General features: G+C 43.7%; 1 protein-coding gene across 14 annotated transcripts in view; it reads right to left on the reverse strand.

The window, feature by feature from the left end:
• Window positions 1–17006, reverse strand: part of Atp2c1 (ATPase secretory pathway Ca2+ transporting 1) — a 121156-nt gene that overhangs the window by 88120 nt on the left and 16030 nt on the right. For 3 of the 14 annotated variants that reach the window (XR_010053922.1, XR_010053921.1, XM_063264806.1), the window contains exon 1: window positions 7654–7838. The exons of 3 other annotated variants lie outside the window; for them this stretch is intronic. Coding sequence is in view for 6 of the 11 variants with exons in the window: in XM_063264806.1 (XP_063120876.1) it covers window positions 7654–7659 (6 nt within the window). In the remaining 5 variants the exon portion in view is untranslated. Of the gene's footprint in view, window positions 1–6785; window positions 6798–7653; window positions 7840–8124; window positions 8418–8612; window positions 9706–17006 lie in introns of those variants that run through there. 8 more of the 14 variants (XR_010053923.1, XM_063264807.1, XR_010053924.1 and 5 more) reach the window with 6 other exon arrangements.

A 17006-nucleotide genomic window follows, 5' to 3' on the forward strand; every position in this document is an offset into this window, starting at 1 on the left:
GTTATATCTTATCAATTGAATCAGAGGTTACTGTGTTGTGTGTCCTTTCTTGTAGCGATTTAAGTGTAAGAAAGTATGCGGTGGCTGGAGACACTGAGCCACCACGGATGTGTGCTTCTGGCAAGATGTCTACCAGATACCAGGGCTCCTGCAGGAATGGACCTAGTGGGGGCAAAAGGCAGTCCTAATTTATTTTTACAACAACAGTACCTTATATTTAAATCTAACATCAACACAACAGAAAAAGTTTAAGCCAATTTAAAAAAAAGTTTCTTTAACAATTAGATTTACATCCATCAGATAAATGATCACACTTAAATTATATTATTCTATGGAAAGAAACCGGCATTGGTTTTAGTCAAGTTGCAAGATGGGCAGATTTCATTAATATCACTTCATACAAGTTACTGAGGACATCTGTTGGGGGAACATGTCAAGCTACCTAGACCTTTTTCAGACCTGTTACTTTTTACTACCCCTCAGTAAGCACTTGAAGCCTTTGCTGCCACTCTCTCATCAACTGCAGTAGTGGATGTTAGAGCCCATCATATTTCCTAGCAGGTGTTTTGTACAATAGTCACTTCATGAAGCGATTAGCTGGTGATCCTAACTTTGCAGGCTACTGCCCACTAAACCTTCCAAAATCCTAGTCACTGCTGTAACACCCTAGCGCTTGCTTGTCAGTGTGTGTGCTTACAGGTGCGATGGGGAGCTAAGGCCTTAAAAGTAGTTTACCAGCAGAAGCTAAAACACTTAATATAGCTTTCAATATTTTTGTCTACTACTAAGTTATAAAATACTAAAATCCCAAGCCAAAGAAGCAGCATACTTAATAAAAAAAAAAAACAAAAAACTGCCACAGACTCCCTTTACATCCAACTTAGAGTCTGAACAAATACTTAAAAGCCTTTGAATCCTAAACTAAGACATCAGTGACCAAAATTCCCTAACTCTTTCCTTCAACTAAGTTAAAGAAAATCTGCATTTGCTTTGCAGGTTTTGGCTGTGGGGTACCTGACACACATGACCCTATTTAACCCTGACAAACCTAAGTGTAGTTACCACCCCTTTACAAAGGAGCAAACTAAGGCTCAGAAGTAATTTTCTTGCCTTTGGTTAGAAAAGTGTTTCTCAACAGGTGCTGTCATTTGGGGTTAACCAATACCTTAAGGGTAGAGGGATGAGGGGAGCGCTGACAGAACAATGTTTTATCGGCATCCTTGGTGTCTACCAACTAGATGCCACCAGCACCATGCAGCAGTAACAACTAGTAATGTCTCCAGACACAGCCACATGTTCTCTGGAGTGTGAAATTACCCCAGATGAGAGAAATGGAGTGAAAGTCAACGTTTTATTCAATCAACAATGCATAGGTGCCAGACCCTGCTCAAACTGAGTAAGAGATGACCTGAGAGTCTCTACCCACAAGAATTTACTTTGAGGCTTCTAACAACTCTTCTAACAGAATTGCTGTTCGATTTAAAACCTCTCTCCACACACAGTCCTGTGAGACTCATTTAAAAGCAAAAACCAGAAACAAACACACAAACAGCAACGGTTACATCGTCTTCTGAGGTAGAAAGGACACTGGAGTTTACCCAGGATCATGGGTTCTAGATTCACAAGCCACATATCCACTCTGGATAATAGCAGCCTTCACATGCATTAAGAGAAAAACATAGAAGAGATACATGCCTTTACAAAGTACACCATGTGCTATTTCTGGCACTCAAGACATGAAAGGCTTTTGCCTCCTCGGGAAGAAATGTAGCAATGACATTTCACAGAATAAGGAAGTTCGTACTCCCAAAGGCCTGGGCCAAATGTGTCTACACCCACCAACACAGAAGGAAACTCAGAGGAAGAGCAAGCACTCTGCTATAGAAACACTACAGCGGCCAAGCAATGCCTACTAGAACCACTGTACACAAAAAGGGAAGGACATGTATAAATGAAATGACAATATCAAAGACTGAGTTTTGTGGGGCTACAAGAGAGAGGTCACAGGATGAGAGGAAATACAGAACACCTTTGATGTTATTATCTCTGCCCTAAAACATTCCTGCAATGTCCCTTAAGAAAGCCTTCTCCTTCCTGATTGCATGCTGCTGGGGACCTGACCCAGGGTCTTGCCCAAGGCCATAGGCAATGAGCTGTTGAAGACAGCACAGACAATGTTCAGAACCACAGTGTTCCACTTCAGCTGTCCTGTTTCTCTGTGAAGGGCTGAACAAACAGCCCCTCAGCTAACATCTGCTGCAGTCTACTTCTACGGGAGTAAATAAAATAGTGTTTAACAAGGATTCTGCCAAGCCTTTCTTAGAATGTCATGGTAGATTACTGCATGGATGCTGGAGGCAGGGACACACGGCTTTAGGTCAGCACGCTTACAAAATGCCCACACGTCAAAACCAAAGGCTTCACTTAAGCAATTATAATTAACAGGTATATTACATAAGTCCAGCTCCTCAATTCTGATACCTAGAGCAGAAAAAGAAAGCAAGCAAAAACAAATTAAGGGCCAGTTACAGCCGCTCTGAAATAAGGTTCCTGACCCGTTTAATCGTCGCCAAATCTCTAACCTTTTCACATTTCAAACTTCTTCTAAATGCATCACAAGTTTGATCCAAGGGAAGCTAAGCCAACACAATCTGAATAATCTGCTTATCTAAGACTTAAAGCAACGCTTGCAGCAGCCACTTAAAGTCAGAGGACAATGGACACAGCGACAAATACACATAAATTAATAAGTGAACATAAACTCTGCTCATTAAAAGTCATGAAGAAACGTTATCAACAGAACCTGAACTGTTAGAGAACATTTGTCTTGTGTGAAATTACGGCACTAGCCTGAGAGCTCACTAGCCTGAGAGTGCGCTAGCCTGAGAGAGCGCTAGCCTGAGAGCGCACTAGCCAACCTTATTTCCCTTTACCCCTTGACCTCAGGAACGGCAGGAAGAGCTTTGTCATAGCAGATGCCTTTAAGTCGTTATCTTTTAGCAAAGTAAACTCAAGCCTCTCTGGAGCTCTAATGGTAAGTTATCCACCACCACCACAGACAAGGTGTCTCTGTATAGCCTTGGCTGTCTGGCTGTCCTAGTACTTGTTGTATAGACTATGCCGGCCCAGACCTCATAGAGATCCAACCACTTCTTCCTCCCAAGTACTGGGATCCAACCTCCCCAGAAAAGAAGCTATCTTTTTACCTGTAACAAAGGTAAATTTCAAATTCACCCCAACTTACTTTACTACCAAGATACGGTATACTTGCCACGTTAAAAAAATTCAACTTGTAAAACACATTCTGGTTCAGTAAAATCTCCAAAGAGGACCAGCTTTGGGCCTCTGAGTGTGTTCCCCAGACAACCATTTTGTTTCATGTTTCAATTAACAAAACTAGATTCTGTTGACATTAATTGATAAGAATATTAAGACAGCTAGAGCTCAGGAGATGTTTGAGTTCATAAGTACCTATTTCCTAAGCATCAGACCCTGAGGTTAGATCCCGGCAACCAGATAAAATCTGGTACAGTGACAGACACGGCGGCAGCCCCGCTGGGGACGAGAAAATGGAGACAGGTGGATCCCTGCAGCTCACTGGCCAACTAGCCTGGTTAAATCTGTGTCGCTAGGTTCAGTAAGAGACCCTGCCTCAAAAAATAAGGATATCTAGGCTGACAGCAGAAAGTAACTTCTGCCCTCTACACTCATGTACATCCATATGCACACATGTACACACACACACACACACACACACACACATACACACACACAATGTAAAAAAAAATTCTAAAGTATATTGACTCTATTGTTTACAAACTCTTAAAATATTCTCTGCTGTTTAAAAAATGTTCTTAGATACTCTTTTAGTTTCCGGCCTTTTTCATGTACCAATTAATACTATCTTAAAGACAATAGTGCAAATAAAATAAACTACATTTCCCACACACAGAGAATTAAGACACTTTTATAACTTGGAATAAAACTCGTGTTTTCTTCCCCTCTGCTCTTTCCATACCGGAGTCCCTGCAGCTGTCCTAACACACTACTTTCTTGAGCCAGTCCAAAACAACTAACCTTCAAACCATTTGAAACTGAGTGACAAACTACTTTAAAAAGTATGAATACAAATGCCATCAAAAAAGATAGGGTGTGGTTTTCTAGCTGGATGTAGCATTTCCTGACATCCTGAAGATTATTACATTTCTAGTCAAGAATAAGACAATCAAACACTATTTTTTAAAAATGATGAGGGCTGGAGAGATGGCTCAGCAGTTAAGAGCACTGACTGCTCTCCCAGAGGTCCTGAGTTCAATTCCCAGCAACCTCATGGTGGCTCAATAAATAAATCTTTAAAAAAAAAAAATTAAACTCTTAGAAAAACCCCTTAGAAAAGGCCAGATGTGATGCAAAGACAGTTAACAGGAAGAGAAAAAATTATCTGTAAAACCCTCCAGCTACAAATGTCTTTTCTAATAAGCCATCTTTTAAACTATCCACAACTCTTGAAAAATAAAAACAAAAAACCTGTATATACGTATATCTCAGATTACTAAGTGGTAGATATCTTGTTAGTTTAGACTTGTAATAAGTATTTTATAAGACCTTCCAAGGGATTTAGACAAAAATCCCAAATTGGGTGTCTAGGACTAAAAAATTCCTGGGAATGAATTAAGACTTCAAATGTTCCTACTGACTGGTAGGAAGTAGATACAAAGTATCCAGACAACCATAGCTAAAAAACGAGTCAAGCTCCCCTGAAAATGTTTAAGTGGGCCCTGGAGGAAAACAGTCTAGGAGAATCGAAATCTAATGCCATAGTAACTATTCTGCAGCTGAAGTTTGAAGTCAATAGATAAAGCCATTTCCGCCAGGATATAAGCGCTCTAAGCACGACTGCTAAGAACTTTCCATACAGACGCTCCAGAGAGCTGCTATCAGACAGTCCTATACAGTTCACACCTAACCACGGAACTCATCTGCCACCTACTAGAAAACTCTTCTCTGGACAACAGTACCATGGCTTCATCACTTATTAAAGCTGTGTCAACCATTGCTCTGGCTTCACTTACTATACCAACCCAAGATGGCAGTACCCATGCTCAGAAGCACAGGTCAGACTTGGGGGACTAGGGAAATCACCTCTCTCCTAATATGGCTTGGTGGAACTCTAACCTTGATTTAAAGCACTAACTCTATGGGAAATTCCTTAAGCTCACCCCATACTGAACTAGTAACAACTCCATTCTGAGCATTTGGCCACCACTGTTCCCTGCTCCAACAATGAACTGCCATTGTTTTCATTCTGGGTCACATAATAGTGTGCATCAAACGGTGCACTGGGCTATTAACATTTATTGAGTAGTTACTGTGTGCCGGATGCTGTTGTGAGAGCTTATGACAACCTCGTAGGGCAGCTCCCTTTACCCTTGCTTTTATTCATGAAGAAAAGAGCACAGAAAACCTCACAGTGTGGACCAGGGCAGACGGTGAGGAGGTGCAGCACGCAGCAGCTGACCAACTGCACAGGGCATGCTCTTGAGCCCCAGCATCACTCCTGCTCCCAGAACAAAGTCTGCAGCGTCTCTAACTCAGCATGGCAACTTGGTGAGCTACACCTTTTCTATTCCAATCCTCAGGTAAGATTCAGCAATGGTAACATTTTTTGCCTAAAAGCCACACAGATTTGTATTAGGGCAAGATTCTAATATTTTGGCTCTACACTTTCTAACCTGTTAATAATCAGGTCAGAAGAGGGAATAAACTGTAAAATAAAAAGAAATGAAAGAAAGTCAATTGTTTTTGAAGATTCCAGGCTATTTCCAAGCTATTATAAAAAAATATTTAAACAGTTTAAAAAAAACATGCTAATATAGTACAAGATTAACAAATAAAGTCTCTTTGGTTCTTTTTTTTTTTTTTTTTTTTTTTTGGTTCTTTTTTTTCGGAGCTGGGGACTGAACCCAGGGCCTTGCACTTCCTAGGCAAGCGCTCTACCACTGAGCTAAATCCCCAACCCCCAAATAAAGTCTCTTGATGGTCAAAAATAATGGAGCAGAAACCCCTCAAGTTTTTCTGAGGTTTATACTCTTACTGAGGCCACCTCATTCTTGTGTGGCCATAAAATACAGACACACTCCTAACAACCGCCGCCCCTATCTCAGCTGACAAGCGCTAGCTCCATTACTCGCACTCTGATTCCTAAGACACCGAGAAAGGAAACCAACAGCCAAGTATCCACCTACTTCAGGCTACTCTGCTAAATCTGGTAATACTCTGAAAATAGCTCGGATATGTACAGTAACTCTGAGATTTACTTACAGAGATTTCTAAATAGAAACCGCTATATGAATGGGCTTAATATTGTCTTATAAAAAAAATCTGACTTTCTGAAATCTATAAAAGACAAGAGGATAATTTTTCATACCATCAGAAAAAAAACACAACTGCTTTCCTCAAGATCCAATTAGCATAAACTCCTCTGCAGTTACACACTTCAGTGTGTCAGAAAACGCATTCCACCAACTATCCCTCTAGAATGAAACGGGCCAAGTTAACCATGCCTCTCACCATATTTCCTACATATGCCACGGTTCTCCAATCGCACAACAGATTACGACATCCACAAGAAACACCTATTTTAAGATTTAAAGTCCTACTTAGCCAATCAAGCTTACATTCTCAACAATGGGAAAAGCATTCAACTTACACTGCAGCTCCTGTGTACCAGATACAGATTTTAAAAGCAAACAAGGGAAGGGAGGAAGAAATGATTTGTCAAGTACCTTTTCTAGCATCTTGCAGTCCAGTCAAAAAGGGAGGTGGGGAAAAAAGAAAGATAATTATACACAAGCCAGAAAGTCAGCATAAACAATAAACATGGTTAGTTCAAGAGGGAAGAAAAATCATTTACTCAGTTAGTCAATACTTTTTAAAACCTAAGTGCTATAAATGAGAAGCATTATTTGAATGAGGCCAAAGCGATCCAGTAATGTGACAGACAAATGCGTCCAAACACGATGTGTAATAGGGACAAACAGGTTCCACTGTCAACCTCCCAAAGATGTTTTGAAATAGGGCGGGACTTTAAGACAGGAAACTCTCTGAAAATTTCATTAAACTAAAGGGTTAGGGTGTTTTGATTTTGGGTTTGTTTTTTTTTTCCCCCTTAATCTGAGTTCAAAAACGCTTTTTGTCAAAGCTGGAATTTATTTTAGAAATCTTTTTATGATTCAGTCACACGCCCTAACAAAGCTTGCTACGCAAATATACAGAGATCTGACCCACTGCCTTCTCTGCCCCTTTCCACTTCGCACCCACGGATTCCTTTCAAAGAGCTATAAGGATGTGCTCAGATGCTATCTCAAATGAAAACTTCCGTTCCATTCCCTAAGCTAAAGAAAATAACCATTTCCCAGGAAAGCAGAATCAAGCTGTCACCCGCAGAACCTTAATCCCCGCAATGCCCATGTTACCAAAATAAAAGCTACATGCCCTTAGGGAAGCAAATCCTCTGACATTTCACATGCAAAGGGGGAGAAAAATCAATTACATAAAATCAGGAAAATAAAAAGGTGGGAAAGGACAACTTAAAAAGCAAACCACCACACCCTCAACTCTTGTATTACAAGCCCATCTGCCAGGGGCCTTTACCTTCATTTTCCATCGAAACTGCACTCTGGTTGATGGCTACAAAGTCTTTAGTGTCAGCCACGGCCACACTGGGAATAGAGAGGAGAGGAGGAGGACAAGGAAGAGAAGACCCTGGAATCCCAGGCTGTCACCCCCGCTCCCGGCCACGCGTCCCACGGCTGCTCCCACCACCCCTAGCAGCAGCATCTGCAAGAGAAACCAGGAGAAGCGGAGCTGAGAGGGGAGAGGAGCAGGGCGACCCCCGCCCAGCCGCCGCCACCACCCTAGCCCACCCCCTGCGCCGCCTGCAGCGCCAGCGACACACACCAGCCGGGCGGCGCCCTAGAGGCGCCCTACGGGCAAGAGACGTTCCCCGGACGCCCCCTTCCCTCCGGACCTGGAAGTTTCTGGAAATAGGGGCAGGAGTAAATACCCGGAATCCTCCCTGGCACCCCAAGACGTCCTCCCTCCCTCCAAGCTGCGAGGACTCACTCGCGGGGCTGCGGGGGCGCCCCACGCGCCTCGGGCGAACGGGCACTGCTGGCGGCACGGTGGCGCCACACGGAGCCCAGCCGCGTCCGGAGGAGAACGAGCAGGATGGTGGCAGGGAGGGGAGAGGAGGAGCGGCGAGGGGCCCGTCAAGCTTGGCCCGCCGGCTCCGCGCGTCTCCGCGCACGGCCGAGCAGCTCTGCTCCCGCCTCCACCTCCTGCGCTCCGCCCCTCCCTGCCGCCCGCCGCCCGGCGCTCCCTGCACTACACCGCCCGCCGCCCACCGAGCTTTGTCGCTACCACTTCCGCCGGGAGAGGCGCGCGCGCAGGCGCACTCCGGCTCTCTGCGAGGGTGAGCGGAAGTGCAGTGAAGCGAGCCTGCGGGCCCTAATGGACGTTGTCTGGGGATGCAGAGGGTTTGTAGGAGAGCGCGCGGGGCCCAAGGCTAACCCTTGGGCTCTCAGGATAGCGCCTGCCCACTTTCCACACACCCGCCGGCCCAAGGGGCGGAAGCACACCCGTCCCTGTCTCCAGCCACACATTCTCTCCAGGAGGCCGGGGGAACGAGACCGAGACAGGCACAGCCATAGCCGTGTCACAGAGTCGCCTGGGCGCTCTCTGCACAGCTCTGGAAGTCTCTCCCAACTCACAGCCGTCACAATCTCCTCGGACGACGCAGAGAGAAGCTGGTGTTCCTGTCAGCGGCCTCCTCCACGCCGTACCCTCACTTGTAAACACGAGCTCTGGCTGCGTCTCTGGTCTTGCGAGGACTAGTCATCATGGAGCCGGTTTCCAAAATCCTTTCCTGCTCAGGAGTGTGCTCTGAAGCCCCAGGTTTATGAAAGGTTCAGAATGACAGCTCGAGGAAGGACCCCTGACCTTTCTCATTGAGTATATGCAACCAGAATAGCTGGGATAGAATCTAGAAATCAGTCGCCTTCCCATCGAAGCCGAAGAACCAATATTACTTTGGCCGCTATCATTTTCCAAGTCAGCCTTTCACTTAGCACCTCACACAAGCCCCTAGTAAATGATTTTTAATGAATAGTTGCTATTCTTAAAGCGCAGGTAGCCATTGAACCACTCTCACCTATATCCACTAGAGGGCAGGACTGCACCTGTGGCCAGTGCTGGAGCATCCTCCAAAGACCCCTCCCTTGCCATCTGCTCCAAAGAAAAAGCCTCTACAGCTATTTTTCCTCCGTGACCAAATAACCATTAAAAAAAATTGCTCTTCTATATCGGTTCCTATAACATGCTTCCAACACACGTTCAACATAATGGACCAAGTTGTCTGTCTTACTATGCAGGGTGCCTGTTAAGCTCATTTGGAATCAAAACTTCTGGATAGCTTCTGGCTTGACGTACACACTCCTTCTATTTTGAAAAATGAGCTATTGCTAGACATAGTAGTTCATGCCACTCAAAGGAAACAGAAGCGGAGGATGGCCACAATTTCCAGGCCGCGCTAGTGTAGAAATCTATAATTCATCTCCACTTCGGTATGCATGCTTAATGATGTTTATATGCCCCATGGCATAAGCCTGTGGCTTCTATAATAAAATTGCTGTCTGGTGCTCAGTTTTAAAGTTGGTTTGTAACAGTTATTACTTACAGAATATTAATGTTGCAACAAGCATAATTTAAAACACAGTTTATAAGGAAGATTACATTGTATAAACACTTAGAATTCAACAACTTTATGGTTGTGCTGGGGTTTCTTTTTATCAACTTAACACAGCTGGTGTCAGCTGGTAAAATGGAAGCTCAAAATGTCTCCATCACATAGACCTACATTCAGGGAAGTCTGTGGGGAAGTAATTGAGGTATGTGGGAGTACCCAGAAACTATGGGTGGTCTTGGGTTATACACAGTGGGAAGCCAAGGGAACCATGAGAAGCAAGTCAGGAAGCAGTGTTCCTCCTTGGGCTCTGCTTCAGTTTCTGCCTCCAGGTCCCTGCTTTGGATTGCTTCAGTGATAGAAAGTATAAACCAAGTAAACCCTTTCCTGCTGCTTCTGATGGCTTATGACAGCAAAAGAAAAGAAAATTAGGGCCTCTGTATTGTTAGTTATTGGACTGATTAGCTGAAACTACACGTGTGTTGCTTGAGATGGGTTTCCCATTCTGTACCAGATCACTAACTATCCCACACTAGCCAACATCAGTAACATCAACTTCTATTTCCTACGATTGAGAGTTAGAATTTGTTATGTATATGCATACAATTTACATATTAAAGCTTTAATTAATACTATTAAAGCCAGAGCAGCATGCTCTCCTCTTTCATTTCCTCCTCAGAGCATGCTGGATCCTTCTGTGAGTGTTATATAGCTATTCCCACCTCAGTGTGTAAGAAGGAAACTAAAATGCAAAATGCATGACCATGTGGAAGTACTCCACTCCATGGAAAACTGTTAGAAGGGATTGAAAAAGCACAGGAAGACAGACAATAAACAAAGAAGAAGCATTGCCATGGTGGAAGCTTGATACGTGAAGAAACGAGCAGAAGACTAGCTACAATGGGCCTAATGGCCATGAATTACAATATAGCCAAGTTTCCTTGCAGTCAACCCCAGAAAGTTCCCTTAGAAACCAGCCTCCTAAAATTTGGGTTTTACTCCTCTTTTGTTGAATATTTAACCCACAAAATTGAATGCAAAATGTGGTTACAGGAGCTGAGAGTGTTCCTCAGGGGAGGGGCACTTCAAACTTGAGCATCACCAAGAAAGTAGGTGGGGGTAAAGAGATGAGAAAGAAGAGTGGTCAAAGGACCGAGAAAGGCAGAACTGTGAGGCTTTTCTTGGGGGAAGCGTGGGGAAGAACGGTCATGATGCTCCAATTTTATTCATACTGTGCTTTATCCTAAGAGGATATGAGCTACCTTGCTTTTTTATATTATAATAAAATTTGAACATTTAAAAGTATATAAAGAGCAAATACTTGCTACAAATTAGCCTAGTCCAACTATTTTTTGATCCAATAAAGGACATGCAAGTATGACAGCTGCCATTTTTATAAATCCAGATGATAAAGGACTATAGAAAAGCTACTTTGAAATCTTCCCTCAGTTACTGTCTTCTTTTAAACCTTTAACATCATCTGAACTAAAGCATCAAAACTAATAGTTCACCTATTTCCTAGGAAAAATCAGAAGGCAAAGTTATGTGCCCTGAAGTCCCATATAGTTGGTCTAAAAAAAGTACTGAGTATGTTTATGCACGTGTGTGTGTGTGTGTGTGTGTGTGTGTGTGTGTGTGTAGAAACCAGCCTTGGGTACCATCCTTTGAATACCTCCTTTGAGCCAAGCCTACAATTGGCCTGGGGCACCCAGTTAGCCTAGACTGACTGGCCAGCAAGCCCCAGGGAGCCTTCCCATCTCTGCCTCCCCAGTAATGGAATTATAGCCACATGTTACCATGCATGGAATTCAGTAAGTTTTCATACCTTCAACACAAGCATATTACTGACAGCTATCCAGACACTAAAAAACTGAACATTTTTCTAAAAGAAAGACACGACACTTTTTGTAAGTTAACCTACTCTATACACCAATGTTTCTTATACAATAGAGGGCATATGAAGTGTCAAGTATGAGGAAATGGGGTCACTGCAAAAATGTCATAGGAAATCAGTGTCCAAGAGCTGCCTGCCAGAAACACTATACATCTGCTCAAGTCCATGTCTCTGCAGTGCTACAGAAAAAGTTGAGAGCAAGGATTTAAAAATAGAAGGCATCGAATACAAGTTACCAGTGTTTGGTTAGTTTAATTGCACACAGGACCCTAAGTACTATGAAAATATCTCCCACAGAATTCCATCGGCTTGTACACATTTAATAGCTTGTATACATCCAAGCATGTGACCTATTTGATGAGACTGAGAGGACAACACTGGAGAACTATAAAGTAGACTCTTAACTATTAACATTTGCACTGACTATGACTCCCCATCCTACAGATTCTGAACCTAGAGTGTTGTTTGAAATTGTCACTATATATACTGCCAGTCTTCTGGGTTGAAGGTGAACCAAGAGTTACAGTTGAGAATATGGAGGAGGAAAAAAAAAAAAAAAAAAAAAAACAGGAGGCGAGAGACCCTCAGGACTCAAAGGGAGCAACCTTGGACGAAGTGCTCTACAGTGGGGAGGGGGAACTTGTAGAGTCCACCTCCAGTAGAAAGATGGGACATCAAGTGGAGGGATGGGGTTGCTATCCCACAGTCAAAAACTCTGACCCAGAATTGTCCCTGCATGAAAGAACTACGGGGACAAAAATGGAGAAGAGCCTGAGGGAAAGGAGGTCCAGTGACAGCCCAAATGGGGATCCATCTCAAGGGGAGGCTCTAAGGCCTGACACTATTACTGATGCTATGGTGTGCTTACAGACAGGGGTCTAGCATGGCGTCCTCCAAGAGGCCCAACAAGCAGCTGAGTCAGATGCAGATACTTACACCTAACCAATGGACAGAAGCTGGATCCCTGCGGTTGAATTAGGGAAAAACTGGAAGAAGTTGAGGAGAGCGACCCCCTGGGAAGACCAGCAGTCTCAACTAATCTAATCTGCCCCAACCCCTCGAGATCTCTCAGACACTGAGCCACCAACCAACAGCATATACCAGCTGATACGAGGCCCCCGACGCATATACAGCAGGGACAGCCTGGTCTGGCTTCAGTGAGAGAAGATGCACCCAAGACTTGAGGCCCCAGGTTTGATGGGGTAGGAACATCCTCTTGGAGAAGTGGGGTGGGGAGAGGGATGGGATGAGGAACAATCAGAGGGCAGACCAGGACGGGGATAAAGACTGGACTGTTAAAAAAAAAAAGATTAAAGAATAAAGAAAAAAAAAGCAAGATGAATGTGAGTAGCCACGCAAAAGTCAGCTTAAGACTTCATTATTTCCATGTAAAATACACACGGAGTCTCCCAAGTTCTGTAAACCTTAAGGCTTGTTGTGACGTGTAAATGCATCCATTTTAAAAGTGACCATCCTGAGAGCTGGGGATGTAGCTCACTGGTAGGCAGGCTAGAGTCTAGCATGCACCAAACCCTAGCTCCGTTCCTAGCCCCAAAAAGGAAAAAACATCCTATCTATCTAACTTTCATTCATAGATAGATAGATAGATAGATAGATAGATAGATAGATAGATAGATAGATATAGATATATATAGAGAGAGATAGATATAGATATATAGATATATATTCTCATATATATAAGATTTTTTTTGGATAAGTGCATAATCTGAAAGATTGTGTATTAGGGTTCTCTAGAGTCACAGAACTTATGGAATATCTCTCTATATTAAGGGAATTTATTGTGATGACTTAGAGTCTGTAGTCCAGCTAACCCATCAATGGGCAGCTGTGGATGGGAAGTCCCCATCTAGAACCTAGCAGTTGCTCAGTCCACAAGGCTGTTTGTAAGCTGGTCTTCTGTAGAAGTTGGTTCTAACAGATGTGCTGGCAAGTAAGTGCAAGCAGCAGAAGAAGAACCTTCTTTCTTCTAATGTCCTGATGTAGGTCTCCAGCAGAAGGTGTGACCCAAATTAAAGGTATGTGCCACCATGCCTGGATCTAAAACTTGCATTGTCCTAGGCTGACCCAGGACTGAGATCTCCTTGCCTCGGTTTCCTGGGATTAAAGACATGTACCACCTTGACTGGGCCTAAACTTTTCATGGGCACTGTACCTCAAGATCTCCATGTCAAGGTCCAGGTGAGAAACTTGTGTCTTCCAGCCTCAAGATCTGGATCACAGGTGAGCCCTCCAATTCTGGATTGTAGTTCACTCCAGATGTAGTCAAGTTGACAACCATTATCGATTGTTATTATAAGTACTTATTGTGGAATAAATAAAGGTAATCCCACCTTGGCCTTTGCTACCAAATTCTGCTACAGAGCAAAGGATGGGGTGGGGGAGAATTTAAGGGATTTTCAGAATGTAACAATGTAGCATTAGGCACAAAGGGATTAACTGGGAGTTGGTGATCAAAGTAGGAGGAAATCCTGAACAGCATCAAGCACTGCCCAGAGCAGAGGAAAGTATAGATTTTGGATCCTCGTAACCACTTGAAATCGGAAGCTAGCAATTCTGAGGTGCGTGCTTCCTCACACATAGGAAATTTCAGCCTGTACTTTGGATTTTGACGGCACTCACATCAATGCCTGACTAAAGCCCACATTGCTCTCACCTCCAGCACAGTTGTCAGATCTTAGGGGTTGAGGAATATACTCTTCATTCCTGGACAAGACAGTGTGGGGATGCGATGGCCTCACGGTAGCTGAGGAAGTTTAAGCTGCCGGGGAGCATCTTTCTGCTGGTGGCTCGGCTGTCCTAAGTGAGTTTGGCATCATGTTTGGAGGCCACTGGCTATGTTTGCAGTTTTCACTAGGCCTCGTCTCTCCATTCAGATGCTTTCTCCTTTTCATAGAGGAAACATTTCAGCCCTTTATCCCACTGCACTCTGGTCTGGACGAGCTTTGGGAAGGTTATTTCCTCATACCTTCAAAGCAGCACGCTCTATACTTCAAAGTTTTCTACGCCAACTAGAAGTGTGTGTGTATACATATACAGATATATTCCTTTGCCTAATCTTGTCCTGTGTCCTTTCATGTCCCCTGCAAAAGTCATTTCTCTCTGCAGTGTTTCCTATTGTGCAAATAAATGGGAAAAAAGCCATTATGATAATAGAGAGGGAGATACTCAAGACAGAAAATAACCCAAAGCTTATGAGAATTCTGAAGTTTAGCCCAAATCACTCATGCACATAGACTGTTACAGTCAGTGAGCGTGCTACACAAAATAACTCCATAACAAAGGGATGGTTTACAAGATAGTTGATTTGGAAGGAGGAATTGCAATTTGCCAGCCTGACTTGGGAGAAAGAGGAGAGAAACACAGAGTCAAAATCAGCAGGAAAGAGTTTGTGCAACACAAGCAAATTGCAAAAAAAAGAAAAAAAAAAAAAACCAACCAACCTTTAGGCTAGAAAGTTCTTTGCTACAAATAAAGATTATATGGAAAACCAGAAGCCTTCAGGGACCTTTGTTTTTGGTTTTGTTTTTTTTTTTTTTCTTTTTTTTTTTGGTTATAAGAGGCAATGTCTGAATACCCATACCCTATATTATTAGATATTAAAAATAATTTAATGTTGCCAAATATTCTTTATTACGGTGAAATGGGGAACCAGAGAAAGCAGGGTAGTAGAGATATTCCTATAATCTGGGAACAAGTTGAATTTGGGACTTGATCTGGCCCTACTTCAAAGAGCCAGACAGAAAACTTTTCAAGCAACCTGGTACATGGAGCCCTGGGGTTATTGGACGTGCTCCTGTCCTAGAAGAGTTCCACAAACTAGAATGGCATCAGGCCCTTTGGAAGGTGGGCAGTAACGCGATCTCCATGTTATGCTCTAAATGATCAAATACGTACTGGAGGAACATCATGAGTGACCCTCAAATACCCGCACCCTTCCAGGTCTCTCCGTGTGGCCCCACTACCAGCAGCATCAGCACCGCCGGGGAATTGGCAGAAGCGCGTGTTCTCAGATCTTACTGGGACCAACTGAAGCAGGAAGGCTCAGGGGCAGATTCAACAGCCTGTGGCTGGACAGGACATCCTACTCAATGCTTGAGAGGGCTGCGACGATCTCAGTGTTCCTCTTCCCACACATCCCTGGTGACAAGTGAACAGCAAGGATGAAGAGTAGTGACAGGAAGAAGCCAGTTCCCCCACTAGAGCCTGACACGCGCTGGGCTTCCTGTACTACGGGACAACACGTGACACTTTCTTCTGCTCGTAACTAGAAGCATCCAAATCAGTAGGTTGAATGAGAGGAAGCAATTAGAGAAAGAGGTTAACATTTAGCTGGTTGTTCCTAGAAAGATGTAAAGAGTTTAACGTAGCATGGCCTGTGACATAATCAAATGACAAAGTGCCACGGCAGCCATGAAAAATGCCTAAGGCGGGGCTGGAGAGGTGACTCCGTGGTTAAGAGCACTGGCTGCTCTTCCAGAGGTCCTGAGCTCAATTCCCAGCAACCACATGGTGGCTCACAACCATCTGTAATGGGGTCTGATGCCCTCCTCTGGTGTGTCTGAAGACAGCAACAGTGCACTCACATACATAAAATAAATAAATTTTAAAAAATGCTCAAGGCAATGTTAATGGGAGGGTCAGATGACTGAACTGAGGCTATGGTTTTTAAGGCCCATATTAGGAAGTGAAGCAGAAACTTGGCTCTTGACTTCAGGAGTTCTGTGGAGACGTTTCTCTCGACTCTAATTAGTGATGTTTTAAAAACATACGACTATACCTCATTCTTGAAAACTGAAGCGACATGTAGGCTTTTCGTTTTTTATGTGGCTGTGTACCCTGAAACTTTATTTTTTGTTCCAAGCCAAGGCTCAAACTCCAGGCCTCTTACATGTCCAGCAAGAATTCCACCATTGCACTGAGCCTCGCAACCCAGGTTGCTGGCTTTCTTTTTCCTTTTCTTTTTCCTTTTCTTTTTCTTAACCAGTGGCAACAGCGGCAGATTCAACAGGATTGAAAACTGACGTTGGGCGAGTTCTCTTCCGACAAACACAAAGATACATCTGCCAGGGCAGGTGAAAACCTACAGCACCCACATGGTCATATGTCGTTTCCTAGGCTCAAATGACCAACCCTGGCTTTGTTTCTCCGTTTGTTTAACAGGAGAGAGTACTTGGGATGGAAGTCAAGGCCTCCCGCCTGCAGTGTGGATACTCTACCACTGAGCTACACCACCAAACCGACGAGATTACACCGTGGAAAAACACGAGTAATCAGGGAATGGGAAAATGCCAACCAAGACTGAACATTTGATTAAAGCATTTACATTTGGGAAAACTAGAAATCAATTTT

This window comes from Rattus norvegicus, chromosome 8, assembly GCF_036323735.1.
Source record: "Rattus norvegicus strain BN/NHsdMcwi chromosome 8, GRCr8, whole genome shotgun sequence".
Lineage (NCBI taxonomy): Eukaryota > Metazoa > Chordata > Mammalia > Rodentia > Muridae > Rattus > Rattus norvegicus.